Genomic DNA, 16,570 nt, shown 5'->3' with positions numbered 1-16,570 from the left:
CCCATTTTGTCTGACATAGTTGAAGTGTACCTATGATGAAAATTACAGGCCTCTCTCATCTTTTTAAGTAGGATAACTTGCACAATTGGTGGCTGACTAAATACTTTTTTGCCCCACTGTACATTACATGTTTATTTGTGATGTCCCTTCCTTTCAGGGTGATGGCAAGAGGAAGGAATGGATACATTTAATTAGTGGAGTAGGGGGGTGTTTATTTTAGTAATTTTGAAATGAGTGAGTATAGTGTTAGATAGTAGGGTATTTATTTAGTACATTTTTCTTTTTCAGTTAAAGTTGTACTCCAGTCTAGTAGGTGGCAGTAATGCAACAAATTGGATGCCAACCGCCGTTAAACATCATAGAAGAAGAATGTTGTTGACCCCCTAGTGACCACTGTCTGTAAGTACACGTTGGAACTAGACCCGGAAGCAGCGTGTACACTGCTGAAACCAAGGAGACAGCATGGCGGAATACACAGGTACACGTGAGTTACGTAAATAGTGATAGAAAACTATAATAATAGAAATACTGAATGGTGCACTACAGAGATCGGTCATCATATTGTAATTTGGATATTTTATACTTAAAATAGTTGTTAATTTGAAGTCATGTAATGTTGCTTATGTAGCTAGCTAGCTAAATTAGCTAACGCATTTCCTATACCGGTATGCAAACTAACTAACCAGCTTGATAGCTGAGCTTGTATTGACTATACTCCATGCAGCTAATTGGATTACCACGTTAACTCATATTAAACGAAACCTGCATTGAAAAAAAATGTGGTTGAACTTGTGATGGCTACAGCCAGTTCATGCAATGTTTGACACTGACACCAACGATGATTATAATGTACCTGTCTGTGCTGACTGACACCTTTGCTGACACTGTGACAGATCACGACGGTGGGGCAGGGGACGATGTGCCCGATCTCTCAGACAGTGATAATGAGGAACAGTGGCAGTGGATGGAGGCAAATGACAACAACGTTCAAGTTACTTGCTTATTCTGTGACAAGTGTGTATCATTGTTTTTTTTTAAGCAACTCACCGATATATTTAATCTGGTGTGAAATAGTTGTCTCTCTCTGAAAGTGTTGATGGTTAAAATATATCTTCTCCCTCATGTTTTCTCAGGATGTCAAATTCTGGACCAGAAACACTACAACACTGCCTAGTCGAGCATCAAGTCGACCTTGTAGAAGTGGTTAAGAAACACAGTAAGTTTGCAAACTTCTCTGATAAAGAGTTATCATTGTTTTAAGGTCATGATATAATCCATCCTCACATCTGATGTTGTTAAAATCCTTCCCCGTAGAATTAGATGACTATGGCTACATCAAGATGATAAACTACATACGAACAGAGGTAAGCACATCCCTTATTGTGTTTTGATACAGAGTGACTTCAGATCTTTGGCCAAAGCATGGTCCAGGTAAAATAGTAATGACCCAGGTCTCATCCTTGCTTCTTGTCATTTGGAAGTGTAGTCGTCTCTCGAAGCTGAGATTGAGGTTAGACATTTTATAGAAATTGACATTGCAAAAGAACAGGTGTTTAGACTACCTGATAGAAAGAACGCAACATGTAAAGTGTTGGTTTCATGAGCTGAAATAAAAGATCCCTCAAATTCTTCCTATGAACAAAAAACGTATTTCTCTCAAATTTGGTGCACACATTTGTTTACATCCCTGTTAGTGAGCAGTTTTTCTTTGGCAAGATAATCCATCCACCTGACAGGTGTGGCATATCAAGAAGCTGATTAAACAGCATGATCATTTCACAAGGCTATTTGGCTGTGGACAATAAAAGGCCACTCTAAAATTTGCAATTTTGTCTCACAACATAATGCAACAGTTGTCTCAAGTTTTGAGGGAGGGTGCAACTGTCATGCTGACTACAGGAATGTCCACCAGAGCTGTTGGCAGAACATTTTATTTAAATTTCTCTACCATAAGTTGCCTCCAATGTAGTTTTAGAGAATTTGGCAGTACGCGTCCAACTGGCCTCTCAGCCGTAGACCACTTGTAACCACACCACCCCAGGACCTCCACATCTGGCTTCTTCACTTGCGGGATCGTCGGGGGGGGGGGGTCTGGCTCCAAAGCGGGTAGGCCTGGGAGAGCATAGTCCATAGATTAGGCCCTAATGAATTTATTTTTTACCGACTGATTTCCTTTATATGAACTGTAACTCAGTAAAATGGTTGAAATTGTTTCATGTTGCCTTTATATTTGTGTTCAGTGTATAGTGTTTTGGATCTTACTGAAAGGAAATCCATAGAAAGGGCAAATGCGGGAAGGATGCTTGGCATGCCTTTTGAAATCCGTATCCAAAATAATTACTGAGAAATAACCAAAGTTAGGATTAAAATCAGGAAGTTAAAAAAAAAATTATCCATAAATTAATTTTAAGAAATTGTGTCTAAACAATATTCATATTTCAGAGCCTCCAATAAGGTTTCAAATGACACCACACTGGCTGTGTAGTATCTACAAGCTAATCATTGTAGTGTCTTATGTCACACATTTCCCAACTTTCCTGTATTATTATTTTGGATACAGATTTCAAATGTATGCCAAACATCCTTCCCCCAAAGGACCTTTCCAGGGATTTAATATCAGGAATATTGAAAACATCATAATTATCTTTGGGCCTATCTTGTGTGGGAAGCACTATTGCTGATATTATTGCAAGCATGCAGTTTGCAGGAGCCTTTTCCAACACGCATGTAAACAAAAACATAATTATAGATGTTCAATAGTATTTTTCATAGATCCTTTACAGCTATGATTTGATTAATCATGAATTTTAGGTTCTCGAACCTCCGAAATGAATCAGTTACTTCTGTGTCTTATCGTTAAAACAGTTCGCCATTCTATGTCGTACCAAATACATCCCTGGTTTTCCAAGTTCATGGACAATAATGGCTGTGTGTTTGTGTTTGCAGAAGTGCAGTGGGCAGAGCTTGTCTTCGCTGCCTGAGTGTTCTATTCCCTGGGAGAGTGATGAGTACATGAGGCCAGCTTTACAGGATGACCCCTTACTGCAGATAGGTACTGGCTTTCATTGTTCAACTCAAAGGCCTCCATTTAATCACGAACAGATAAAGGGTAACTGCATTGCAGGTATATTTAGAATGTTTTCACCAGATGTGGGGTTTTGCATCAATATCCTATGTTGTTTTAAAGAACAACTTGAACCTGTTTAAAACCAACAAAGCCTTTAAGCTGTCATTATAAACAGAGTGAAACTGCAGTGCTGTTTTCTTTTATCTGGTATTATTTGAGTTGTTGCAACCCATTAGTGCCTCATTGTGACTGGAAATTTGCATGGGGTGACGTTACTGGCGTGGTTCACACAAAGGAGGTTGGGCAGAGATGCGATTGTACACAGTACTGTTAGTAGAGTAGGCAGTCGTTATCTTCCCGTTTTTGAAATGTGTTCAAGTGAGTCTCTCCCTTTTTGTTAGATCTGGAAGAACTGTGTGAGGGGAAGGGGATTTTGGCTGGCCCCTCTACTGGGGGCCAGTGTGAAGCCAGCCGCTCCTCTGATGCTCTTCTGCAGAGGGCCCAGGCTGCAGAGGAGAGGGCCCAGCGCACAGAGGAGGCCCTGGCCAGAGCCATGGACGACCTACACAAACTCAAGTCAGTGCTGCTCACACTACTATTGACATTTTTGTTAATTACTGCTACTTACTACTACTATTACTGTTATTAGCATCGCCACTGCTACCACTTCTGATTTTATTACAGAAATACAAATTACTACATTAACCCTTTACACTCGAGGGAATATGTCCTTTATGGATAGGGTCCAATTGAAATGTTTCTAACAAGAAATATGAGAAGCATATGCATAACCATGGTAGCAATTGAAAGGGGAAGTATTGGACGGTGCTCAACCACCATTGAAAACACAATATTTTATTGCTTAAGCTTTTAATAGTTGCTTCAAGAAAATGTGTTTTTAATGGTAAGCGAGCGTTGCACCTTTTCCTTTTCGGGAAATGATCAGAACAAAGGTGAGGACACAACAGTTCACCCGACACGACCGAATCAAGAGACCCTGACTTCTGACCTAAAGTATAGTATGTTTTAATACATTTTTTACTTGACCTTTTATTTAACTAGGCAAGTCAGTTAAGAACAAATTATTGTTTACAATGACGGCCTCCAGTGTCCTCAATTGCGCAATCAAAACGCATTTTCTATTCCTCTCCTTGGGGCACTCAGTGGGAGAAGGGGTGAGTGTGTCTCATCACAGCAGCTACCAGTGAAACTGGTACAGGGGTAGGGCAGAAACTGTCATTAAGGAATCAGGCCAGGGTAATGGACTTTACTGTTTGACCAAATCAGTTTTAGCCGCCACAAAAATACCAAAGTTTGAGTGAAGTAACCACCTAGAATTTCCAGATGGCACTGATGCGACCAATATATATATTTTTACTTGCACAGTCAAGTCAATTGGTCACATATTGCTACCAAATGGATCCCTGCATTTGATCCCTGCGCACTGGTGTTTCTCATTCTCACACCTGCACCTCCCACCTGCGGCCAGCAGAGGGACTCAGTGAACTCAGTATTGCAGAGGCCTTTCCTTTGTTTAGGAGGAGAAGGGAGGGAGGGAAATTCCACTGCTGCATAGAGGGGGAGTGGGGGGATATAGATGCTGTCTTTCCATTTATTGTGCTGTAAGTGTGTGTGCGGTTGGTGCTGTAAGTGTGTGACTGTGCTGTGGTAAATCTGTTCCAATACATTCCGGATAGAAGTTGCCCGTAAGTGCTGATCTAGGATCAGCCAATCTGAACCTTAAATCATGGTGGTGGGGGGGAGGGGGTGGTGCAAAACTGATCAGGGTCTAAGGCAACCTCATCCTGCTCTGTTGTAAAAATACTATTGTATTTGTTTCAGGTTGCTGGCCCAGGGTCTAGTATTGAATGCGGATGTGGGTCGGGGCACCGGGTCCTTGGGTGCCGTGGCTGAGCTCCGGGAGGACGAGGACGAGGCCTACTTCAGCTCATATGGCCACTACAGCATCCATGAGGAGATGCTTAAGGTCCGCTACCACAATGGCATGCCTGCGCATATGCATACACTCATGCCCTCTTCTTCTTAATTCAGTAGACACTGCAGAGAGAGGAGGGACGCAGGTTTAGCAGTGCGGTTTATCCTAAAGGCTCGATGTAGCATTAAATGAAAATGATCGACTCTTTGCAAACTATGATGTTGATAACATTAAGTTTTTCTCAGTGACAAATCAGCAATAAGGAGTGAGCTCTCATGCAAAACATCAGCATTACTATACCATGGTGGGGATTTGAGATGTGGTAATTGTATTTCACACTTCTTAAGCATTATAAGTTGTGTGTGTGTGGAAGGAGAGGTGTGGGTGGGAATGCTAGGTGGTCAACCCTCTCTTCCTCTCTCACTTATTACCGCAGTGCTTCGACATGATCCGTTCCCTCTCTCTGATTGGTGCTTAGCACTGTTAATGTTTGTGTCATATATGTATATACGTCAGACTAAACTCCATCAAAAACCATTCCTCGGAGGAAAGAGGAACCACGTTTGCGGTAGAAGATCGTCAACTCTTTTATGGGCTGCCATAAAGTGGATCACTGTTGGTCACGGTGTGTGTGTGTGCGTGCTTAAGACAGGGCGAGAGAGAAAGTGAGTCTCACCATGTAACCCTCCCACTTCCTTCCCTGCCCCATCATCTAAGTTCAGTCTGTTTCTCCGGGCAAGTTATCAAAGATAAATCTTGAAGAATCAATTCTCTATTACTAGAAGCTCTGGTTTTCAATCATCCTTGCTCCAAGGATCCTTCGCTACTCCTCATGTCAGACTAATATAATGAATATGAGGTCAGGTTTCATGTCAGATCAATCAATCAAATTTATTTGTAAAGCCTTTTTTTTTTTTTTTACATCAGCCGATGTCACAAAGTGCTGTACAGAACCCCAGCCTAAAACCCCAAACAGCAAGCAGTGCAGATGTAGAAGCAGTCTTTGGAACAGATCGGATTTAATCTTCTAATTGATTTGTGATTTATTTCAACACCATGGGGTGGGGGTGGTTTCCTTGACACTATTAAACCTAGTCCTGGACTAAAAGCAAGCTCAATGGAGAATCTCTGTTTCTGGGAAACCGCTCCTATTGGGATTTATCTGTAATTTGGCAAAATATTTGATGGTTTGTTCTGTTTCTGTCAACACACCAACAGCATGAGAAGGCATCATCCGAAATGAGTGCGGATAAGTTGTGCGTTTTAAATGTGTGTTTCATGGGTACGTAAAAGGCCTCCTTCTGAAAAGCGTAAAGATTTGATTGGCAGGTTAATTAGCCCGTCCTGACCAACTAGATTCCTCATGGAATGGTTGAAACGATGCCAGTCCTTTCTATTTCTATGTTAGATTGAGTCTACTTTTCTTTAGATTGCTCAGCCTAGCATGCATTATACTCATTTACCGTGGAGTCAAATCCCCAGTCAGCTCTGATTCCACGAGATGACACCACATACAAGCACAAACATGTAATCTCTCCTCTTCACGGGAACTCTCCACCTCATAGACATACAACCGTCCATCCCGCCCTGCTGTGACACACACACCTTGGTCTCGGGTGACTGGATAACTTGTTACAGTTTATGTTGTTTCTGAAGACATGCTCTATGATTGTTTTCTCTGCCCATGGTAATGGATGACCTGAATGCTCTTTGTGCCTTCCTTTCAGGATAAAGTGCGCACAGAAAGCTACAGGGACTTCATGTACCTCAACCCGGAAGTGTTCAAGGACAAGGTGAGCAAAGAACTTGGCAGTGCAGGTTTTAAAATATAGATTGCTATGGCGGTGACGGCGCCTCGTTTAAAACGCTGCGACTTCATTACGCACTGTAGCGCCTCTTGGCCGGGGACTGTGGAGTGCTGATAACGAGCGCACACCAACCCCCTTATTGCCACCCTTCCTCCCCAACCGTGCACTGTCATTGGAAGCAGGCAGCGTCCATCTCCAAGGCCATCCCTTATGTGTTGCCACCGGGTATGCCCCGAGGGAGGGGGTAGATGATAGGTTGGGGGGGGGGGGGTGGAGCAATTTTTCAGTCAAAGGGGTTAGGGATGGGAGAGAATGGGTAGGAAACAGGACGGTTGCTGGAAGAAGAAACGCAGGGTTTGGTCTGGGTATTGTTATCCCTGTCATCGGAGTGGCGGTGGATAAGGGTTATGTTGACCTGCCGCAACCCCTGTCATTGTGATAAACACTCTGGCTCCTCTCCTGCACCTCGCCCCCAGTATGGTCCTTCAGCGTACCAGAAATAAGTATCTCTTGAAAATATATCTTGAAGGTATTTTCAGATTTTCCTTGTACGGATTGTGAAAGAGAACGACAGTGGGAAAAGATAGAGATTGTGTCGAAGGGCTGTAGGCTGGATTCAAACCCATGTCACTAGACCAGCCAGGCCACAGGATAGGAGTATATCAGAGGGAGAAATGTTTGTGAGGGAAGTTGAAAATGGTTTGTATTACGAGGGCTATGTGTTTGCTGTTTTGTGTGTAGCTCAATCCTTTTCCCGTAGCTCCTTCTCAGATGTCAATAGGTAGGTCAAAACTCCATCCTACCAAAACAGTCTAAAATTTCAGGCGGCCTTTTCAAAAAGCTCACACTAAAAGGGCATTATCATAATTTTCACAGGATTATTCCAACCTCCTTGTGTGGAAGTATATATGAAACACAGGAATATTGTGTTTCTGATTTCACTGGCCATTTAAAAAAAACACTCCTGGCCACTCTTGAACATCTTTTAACTAGATAGCAAGTATATAGAAATTATAATGGACCTACTTTGTGTGTTTTTCTAATACCAGCCCTTTTTCTTTTGACGAACAAATCGTCCGCTGAATTTAATTCCTGATGTGGCCCTCGGGACTAAATTATTGGCCAGCCCCTGGTCTACACCCCTGTTAGAACATTTCTATCTACCCTTCTTAACACGCTAATCAGCCGATCCTTTACTAGTTATAAGGAAGGGGAAGTTTCCCCTTCTACCTCCTATACTGCACTTCTACCTCCTATACTGCACTTCTACCTCCTATACTGCAGGTGGTGCTAGATGTGGGCTGTGGGACGGGCATCCTTTCTATGTTCGCCGCCAGAGCGGGAGCCAAAATGGTCATTGGGGTGGACCAATCAGAAATCATCTACCAGGCCATGGACATTGTCAGGTGAGCCGCCATTGTTATCCCAGGGAATCCTGGGAAATGGAGTGTTTTTAGACAAGTTGGTTGTGTTGTACTGCCCTGTTTCAAATGCCCCCCTGTTTCGTGCCAACTGGACATGAATATTATGTGATATACAAACACTCACCTGTAACACACCCCATTGACAAGAGGGTGTCTATGAGCTCAGATAAGGCTTTATAGGGATGGTGTGTCAGTGTCCATACGTCTACTGCATATAACTTATAACCCCCGTATCACAGGGACCAGAAGCCAGTCAATGGCTGTGTCTGAATACCCATACTTGTGTTCTAAATATTAGGCATTATGGGTATGCAAAATAAAATGTTTTATAGTACACTATTAAAAATAAAGGTTCAGATCAAATCAAATTTATTTGTCACATTCACATGGTTAGCAGATGTTAATGCAAGTGTAGCGAAATGCTTATGCTTCTAGTCCCGACAATGCAGTAATAACCAATGAGTAATCTAACCTAACAATTCCAAAACTACTACCTTATACACACAAGTGTAAAGGGATAACGAATATGTGCATAAAGATATATGAATGAGTGATGGTACAGAACGGCATAGGCAAGATGGTATTGAGTACAGTATATACATATGAGATGAATAATGTAGGGTATGTAAACATTAAATTAAGTAGCATTGTTTAAAGTGGCTAGTGATACATTTTTACATCAATTTCCATCAATTCCCATTATTAAAGTGGCTGGAGTTGAGTCAGTGTGTTGGCAGCAGCCATTCAATGTTAGTTAGTCTGATGGCCTTGAGATAGAAGCTGTTTTTCAGTCTCTCGGTCCCTGCTTTGATGCACCTGTACTCACCTCGCCTTCTGAATGATAGCGGGGTGAACAGGCAGTGGCTCGGGTGGTTGTTGTCCTTGATGATCTTTATGGCCTTCCTGTGACATCGGGTTGTGTAGGTGGAGGGCAGGTAGTTTGCCCCCGGTGATGCGTTGTGCAGACCTCACTACCCTCTGGAGAGCCTTGCGGTTGTGGGCGGAGCATTTGCCGTACCAGGCGGTGATACAGCCCGACAGGATGCTCTCGATTGTGCATCTGAGAAGTTTGTGAGTGTTTTTGGTGACAAGCCAAATTTCTTCAGCCTCCTGAGGTTGAAGAGGCGCTGCTGAGCCTTCTTCACGATGCTGTCTGTGTGGGTGGACCAATTCAGTTTGTCTGTGATGTGTACGCCGAGGAACTTAAAACGTACTACCCTCTTCATTACTGTCCCATCGATGTGGATAGGGGGGTGCTCCCTCTGCTGTTTCCTGAAGTCCACAATCATCTCCTTAGTTTTGTTGACGTTGAGTGTGAGGTTATTTTCCTGACACCACACTCTGAGGGCCCTCACCTCCTCTCTGTAGGCCGTCTCGTCGTTGTTGGTAATCAAGCCTACCACTGTAGTGTCGTCCGCAAACTTGATGGTTGAGTTGGAGGCGTGTGTGGCCACGCAGTCGTGGGTGAACAGGGAGTACAGGAGAGGGCTCAGAACGCACCCTTGTGGGGCCCAAGTGTTGAGGATCAGCGAGGTGGAGATGTTGTTACCTACCCTCACCACCTGGGGGCGGCCCGTCAGGCAGTCCAGTACCCAGTTGCACAGGGCGGGGTCGAGACCCAGGGTTTCGAGCTTGATGAACCAAATAAAGTTCCTAAGAGCGATGCCATAGGGTAACCATTCTAGGTTATTTGAATAACCTTAAATGGGATGGTTCACTGAAGAACCACACACTCCAATACCTTATTTTAAGCAAATAAGGTGCTGATCCTCATTTGTATATTTCCCAAGGTGCCTTTCGAGTACATTTTAATTACCAGTACCACCCTTGACTGTGTTTGCTAGTGACAGAGACATGATTGTTATATTCATTAATTTTCAGCACTGTGGCCTTCACCAAGTAAAATCCTATGTGAATATGTTATTGTTAAAATGTTATTATTTAACACAATACACTACATAGTTTGTAAGGCCTTGTTTTGAGGGCCTAGTTTTACCCTAAAACTCATGGTTTACAGATCACATCAGGCCTGCAAGTCACATAATGCTGGCTTGTAAAGTTGTGTAATTCCTATTGAATTCCAGCCAGAGGAGGGATATCCAACATTTTGAATTTTTATTCACTTACAACCTGCATTCAGAATGACTGCCAGGGTTGGGAAGACTAAAGTATGACACTACCTAAATCATCTAAACTGGAACAAACATTTCAGTATCAGGTGCAGTAAGTCCAGGTAACAGATTGGATTCGTTTAGAAAAAAAATGTTATTTATATTTGGGAAGCAGAAGAATAATCAATCAAAACATGGATATTGAATCACACAATAAAAAAATATACCTGCAGTAGAGCATGCTGGGAAATATGATAATGATGGCTGTGGTTTTGGTTAAACTCTGGTTAGTAACATCACTGGGGTTATTTTACACCACTTAGTGTTAACTTAACTCCTGAATCAACACTAGAAATGTTACACTGAAAAATTTACTAATTAACGCTGGCCAATTTGCTGTGTGCTATGAAAGTGACATTTTCTTGATTTTCTTGTACCGTTGAGCTCTAGCGACTCTTTGTGGTGGGCCGGGTACCTGCAGGCTAGACTTCGGTCAGCAGCTGGACGGTGTTTCCTCTGACACGTTGGTGGGGCTGACTTTCGGGTTAAGTGAGCAGTGTGTCAAGAAGTAGTGCGGCTTGGCAGGGTCGTGTTTCGGAGGACATGTGGCTCTTGACCTTCGCCTCTTCCGAGTCCGTAGGGGAGTTACAGCGATGGGACAAGACTAACTACCAATTGGAAATCACGAGAAAGGGCTAAAAGTACTAAAACATATACACTACCGTTCAAAAGTTTGGGGTCACGTAGAAATGTCCTTGTTTTTGAAAGAAAGGCTACTTTTTTTGTCCATTTAAAAAAAAAAAACATCAAATTGATCAGAAATACAGTGTTAATTTGAAATTACATTGTTAATGTTGTAAATGACTATTGTAGCTGGAAACGGCACAGTTTTAATGGAATATCTACATAGGCGTACAGAGGCCCACAATCAGCATCTATCACTCCTGTGTTCCAATGGCACGTTGTGTTAGCTAATCCGAGTTTATCATTTTAAAAGGCTAATTGATCATTAGAAAACCATTTTGCAATTATGTTAGCACAGCTGAAAACTCTTGTCCTGAATTAAAGAAGCAATAAAACTGGCCTTTAGACTAGTTGAGTATCCGGAGCATCAGCATTTCTGGGTTCGATTACAGGCTCAAAATGGCCAGAAACAAAGACCCTTCTTCTGAAACTCGTCAGTCTATTGTTGTTCTGAGAAATGAAGGCTGTTCCATGCGAGAAATTGCCAAGAAACTGAAGAGCTCATACAATGCTGTGTACTACTCCCTTCACAGTACAGCGCAAACTGGCCCTAACCAGAATAGAAAGAGGAGTGGGAGGCCCCGTTGCACAACTGGGCAAGAGGACAAGTACATTAGTGTTTAGTTTGAGAAATAGACGCCTCACAAGTCCTCAACTGACAGCTTCATTAAATAGTATCCGCAAAACACCAGTCTCAACGTCAGCAGTGACGAAGCGACTCAGGGATGCTGGCCTTGTAGGCAGAGTTGCAAAGAAAAAGCCATATCTCAGACTGGCCAAAAAAAAAGAAAAGATTAAGATGGGCAAAAGAACACACACTGGACAGAGGAAGACTGAAAAAAGTGTAATGGACAGACGAATCTAAGTTGGAGGTGTTCGGATCACATAGAAGAACGTTCGTGAGAGGCAGAAAAAATGAAAAGATGCTGGAGGAGTGCTTGACACCATCTGTCAAGCATTGTGGAGGCAATGTGATGGTCTGGGGATGCTTTGGTGGTGGTAAAGTGGGAGATTTGTACAGGGTAAAAGGGATCTTGAAGAAGGAAGGCTATCACTCCATTTTGCAACGCCATACCATGTGGACGGTGCTCAATTTCCTCCTACCACAGGACAATGACCCAAAGCACAGCTCCAAACTATACAATAACTATTTAGGGAAGAAGCAGTCAGCTGGTATCCTGTCTATAATAGAGTGGCTAGCACAGTCACCGGATCTCAACCCTATTGAGCTGTTGTGGGAGCAGCTTGACCGTATGGTACATAAGAAGTGCCCTTCAGGAAGCATGGGGTGAAATCTCTTCAGATTTCCTCAACAAATTGACAACTAGAAAGCCAAAGGTCTGCAAGGCTGTAATTGCTGCAAATGGAGGATTCTTTGATGAAAAAGTTTGAAGGACACAATTATTATTTCAATTAAAAATCATTTATAACCTTGTCAACGTCTTGACTATATTTCCTATTTAAATTTGCAACTCATTTCATGTATGTTTTCATGGAAAACAAGGACATTTATTTGTTTGACCCCAAACCTTTGAATTGTAGTGTACAAATAGCTTCGTTATTTTGTGCTACTTTTTATTTTTAATTTTTACATTTTATTTAGTAAATATTTTCTTAACCAACAATGCAGTTCAAGAAATAAAGTTAAGGGCTTGTAAGTAAGCATTTTACGGTAAATTCTACACCTGTTGTATTTGGCGCATGTGACAAATACATTTTGATAAAATGTTGCTTTTCTAACAAGGGGTGGACATCTATTTCTGGAGCGTCTACAGGACTGCCAGTTAGACTTAGAATCAATCAGCCTTGCCTTAGCCCAAGCTAAATTTATCTCCTGAACTTTCTCTGATAGTTCATGTGTGATCAGGGATTAGCTCTATCCTTTATCCTTAGTTCAAGAAACTAACATGTTTATCTGCAATAGAGTTGAGCAAAGAAGTAAAACATTTTAGTGCCTATCCAAGTCAGAGATATTTGACACAACCCCCCCCCATTCAAACAATACCATATCAGACAAAAGTTGTTGCTCATTGAAATTCCTATAATTTCTCATTGTAATAATGCGAGGGGGGATTTATGTAGCTTTGCATCTCTTATGCAGTCAAGGGGGGGTTCAAATGTCACTGAACTCATTAGCAAAAATTCCATAGGCTGTATATTTGAGGGGCATTTTGTCAAAATAATATTTAAATGAGTAGATTTTTCAGGGTGTTTAAAGTTGTGGTAGTTTGGTTCAGTTATCAGCTGAGTTAGTGCAGATCTTTTTCAGCAAAATCTATCAGTAACTAACATCAACCAATCCAAATTAAGATCACCCCAAATGTCTAATTCAGATTAAGCATAGTTAGATCGTAGGGCTAAAAGCACATGTTGAGGCAGAGGGAGGGCGATAAAATTCCCACTCGCGCAAGTTTAGGACGAAACTAGACATTAAAATTGCTTAAGGACAGAGAGTGTGAGAGATGCATTAACATTTAAGTTGTCCTTTGTAAATATGGTGACACCTCCACTTCTAAAAACATAACTAGCCAGAAACACATCAGTATCCAGCACAGTCTTATTTAGTTTCAGATATTACCAAAATGTCAATGTTGGTTTAATTAATGATCTGCCACTTTTTAAAATGTTTGCCTAAAATGACATACCCAAATCTAACTGCCTGTAGCTCAGGACCTGAAGCAAGGATATGAATATTCTTGATACCATTTGAATGGAAACACTTTGATGTTTGTGGAAATGTGAAATGAATGTAGGAGACTATAACACATTAGATCTGGTAATAGAAAGAAAGAAAACATGATTTTTTTTTTTAACAAACGCATCTTTGAAATGCAAGAGAAAGGCCATAATGTATTATTCCAGCCCAGGTGCAATTTAGGTTTTGGCCACTAGATGGCATCAGTGAATGTGCAAAGTTTTAGATTGATCCTATAGTGTGTAAATAGTATTTTTTGGGGGGGGGGTTTCTTTCCTATATATCAGTATATTGTGCAAGCTTTTAATCTGTTTGCTAAGAGTAGCCACTTCTTCCCTTATGTCCTCCGTGAGTAAATATTGTTGCATCAGAATTCCAGTCGGTCCACATTGTTTCCCATAAGAGGGCATAGTAAATACAGCTCCTGCAGCGCATTTAAATGCTCGCTATTTCCCCTGAACGGGGAAGCCTCCATGGGAAGAGACAGAGGAACTAAATCCGTGTCGCAGAGATAGAGATTTCAGGCAGATAAGTAAAAAAAAAAAAAAAAAACATTAACTGATGCATTTTTCTGGATCTATACAGGCCATCGAGAAATACACTGATACTATTTTTAAAATTTTAATAAATAGTTTCTAGCCTGTTAAACGTAAGTTTCTGTGACAAACAATTCGCTCTCAAACAAATTGGTGCACTCGCTGTCCTTACTGCAGTCCAAGTCAGCACATCTACCTGCCAACCTGCCAGAAAAATACTGAGCTATATTGTATGCTACTTTTTTGTGTGGGAATTATTTTATACTAATACAATTGCTCAGAGGGAGGCATTTTGTTTAACAAGTAGTACAACAGGGTCAAAGGTATTGGCACCGCTGTTGTCCACTTGCAAGGATAATGACACTGAGCCTTTTTCTAAAATGTTCTATGAGATTGGAGAACACATTGGGAGGGATCTTAGATCATTTCTCTTTCCAAATCCTTCGTCTGCTCTTATGGACTGCCTACTTCAATACAAACCACAGGTTTTCAAATGGGGTTTAAGTCTTGAGATTGCCATTGCAAAATGTAGATTTATTTTGTGGTCAATTAACCATTTCTTTGTATATTTTGATTAGTGCTTGGTGTCAGTGTTTCTGCTACAGTCATTTAGCTGCGGCGCTGCCACACCCCCCAAAAAATGCGCACTTTGAAGATGCTAGAACAGTCCACACATACTTTTCCTCTGCAAACAAAACGAGTAATGGAAAAAATAGAAAAATCAGTTATCCCATAGTAGAATAGTTAATCTATTTAACGAATGGTGACATAAAGTGGTTTCTGTGAGAAGTACAGGCGTCTTCCCCTAACAGGTCGGCCTACGTTATATTCACTTTGTTTATGCAAGATTTCTGGGACATACTATTCTGTGGGACGCTAACTAGTTAAATGATTGGCAGCACCATGCTTCAGACTATTTATAGCCGCTATGCTGCATAAGTTGGGCTACAGGTGATGATGCTTATTGCTAATAGCATATCTGATAATATGGACCATGCATAGGCTATATGCATGGTCCAATATGTTAAAGTAACGCTAACAAATTATTTTACCAGTATGTTATTTGGCTCATTTCTGGATGTAGAAATTATATTTTAGATGGTGTCAGGATAATACAAAATAAAAATAAAAAACATTTTGGAGTAGAATGTCCTTTTTAACAAGTCACAAGAACTGAGCTTCTCTGTCCTTCTACATATAAATTATCCGGTGGGCACCTCGGATCCACAAAACTAGAGTGCCATGATGCTTTCTATCACAGCAAATTTGGTTCTGATGTTGTACTCGCACGCTTGCAGTGATTTATTAGGAAACACATTGGAGTCTTTGCTTCAGCAAATACATTTGAAATGTATTTTCAGTTGGAAAGTGTTTTGGAAATATATTCCCTCCCTAGTAGTATGTGGACTAGTACACTTCCCTCCCCAGTGTAGTATGGACTTTCTCAGTAGAGGTCTCTGTGACTTCCAGCCACCTTTTTATTTGTTTCAGGTGGTTGAGCTCAATAAAGTGGGTGTCAGACAGCCTGGCCTTAACTCACATCATTTAGTGCACATGCCTGACTCTTTCCTGCCTCTCGGCTCTTCCACAGCTGCTCCCTAAACTACTGCTAGTGCAACCCATCTTTTAATTAACATTTCCCTCGGACAAAAGCACAAAAAGTTGCTTAATGAGCAGGAGGGATGGGGGCAACATCTTATTATGCCAGGTGTTCACGTTCCGATCATATGTCAGTCAAAACCCATAGAGCGCTGTGAAGCGCAGAGCCAGAGCTCTGGTGTAATTTATAGCATGTTACTGTACAGCCACTGTGTTTCAATTTAGGCATTTATCAGTGCCCAAATCTGCCATTTTCAACCTGTATACTGGTACGAGTGTAAGGGGCTACTACACTCTCACCTGCTGTGTGTTTTATAACACCTACACCCGTTTTTATAACAGTTCTCCACTAGCACCACCAGTGAACCGGACAGTGCTTCCAAACCAAACTCATTTACCACCCATAGACCAACAAACACTCCTCAATCTGTGTATGCCTGAATGCAGCTTTGAGTTAGGGGCCATTATTGTCTGTTGTTATTACCATTATGCAAGGGAGTGTCGTATAAGCAAAACAATGGGATTGCGGGAGAGGGGACGTTTTAATTTTACAGCCCACTAGCTCGCTGTCGGGTGTGTGTGTTGGCATGCAGGCAGTTTCCCACTAGGCCTCTCAGCGTGGCAGGAGAAAGTAGTGAAAACATGACATT

General features: G+C 41.7%; 1 protein-coding gene across 4 annotated transcripts in view; it reads left to right on the top strand.

The window, feature by feature from the left end:
- The first annotated feature begins 280 nt into the window (after nt 1-280).
- Nucleotides 281-16,570, top strand: part of prmt3 (protein arginine methyltransferase 3) — a 108,217-nt gene continuing 91,927 nt past the window's right edge. For 2 of the 4 annotated variants that reach the window (XM_036980432.1, XM_021606803.2), the window contains exons 1-9: nt 289-484; nt 894-1,014; nt 1,134-1,216; nt 1,315-1,364; nt 2,947-3,052; nt 3,469-3,643; nt 4,910-5,054; nt 6,731-6,796; nt 8,096-8,217. In XM_036980432.1, the coding sequence (XP_036836327.1) occupies nt 463-484; nt 894-1,014; nt 1,134-1,216; nt 1,315-1,364; nt 2,947-3,052; nt 3,469-3,643; nt 4,910-5,054; nt 6,731-6,796; nt 8,096-8,217 (890 nt within the window). In that variant the 5' untranslated portion in view covers nt 289-462. Of the gene's footprint in view, nt 485-893; nt 1,015-1,133; nt 1,217-1,314; nt 1,365-2,946; nt 3,053-3,468; nt 3,644-4,909; nt 5,055-6,730; nt 6,797-8,095; nt 8,218-16,570 lie in introns of all 4 variants that reach the window. The other 2 variants (XM_021606801.2, XM_021606802.2) reach the window with 2 other exon arrangements.

The sequence above is a fragment of the Oncorhynchus mykiss genome, chromosome 6, assembly GCF_013265735.2.
Source record: "Oncorhynchus mykiss isolate Arlee chromosome 6, USDA_OmykA_1.1, whole genome shotgun sequence".
In the NCBI taxonomy this organism is placed as follows: domain Eukaryota; kingdom Metazoa; phylum Chordata; class Actinopteri; order Salmoniformes; family Salmonidae; genus Oncorhynchus; species Oncorhynchus mykiss.
The sequence above is the reverse complement of the archived record's forward strand: the minus strand, read 5'-3'. Positions and strand labels throughout refer to the sequence as shown.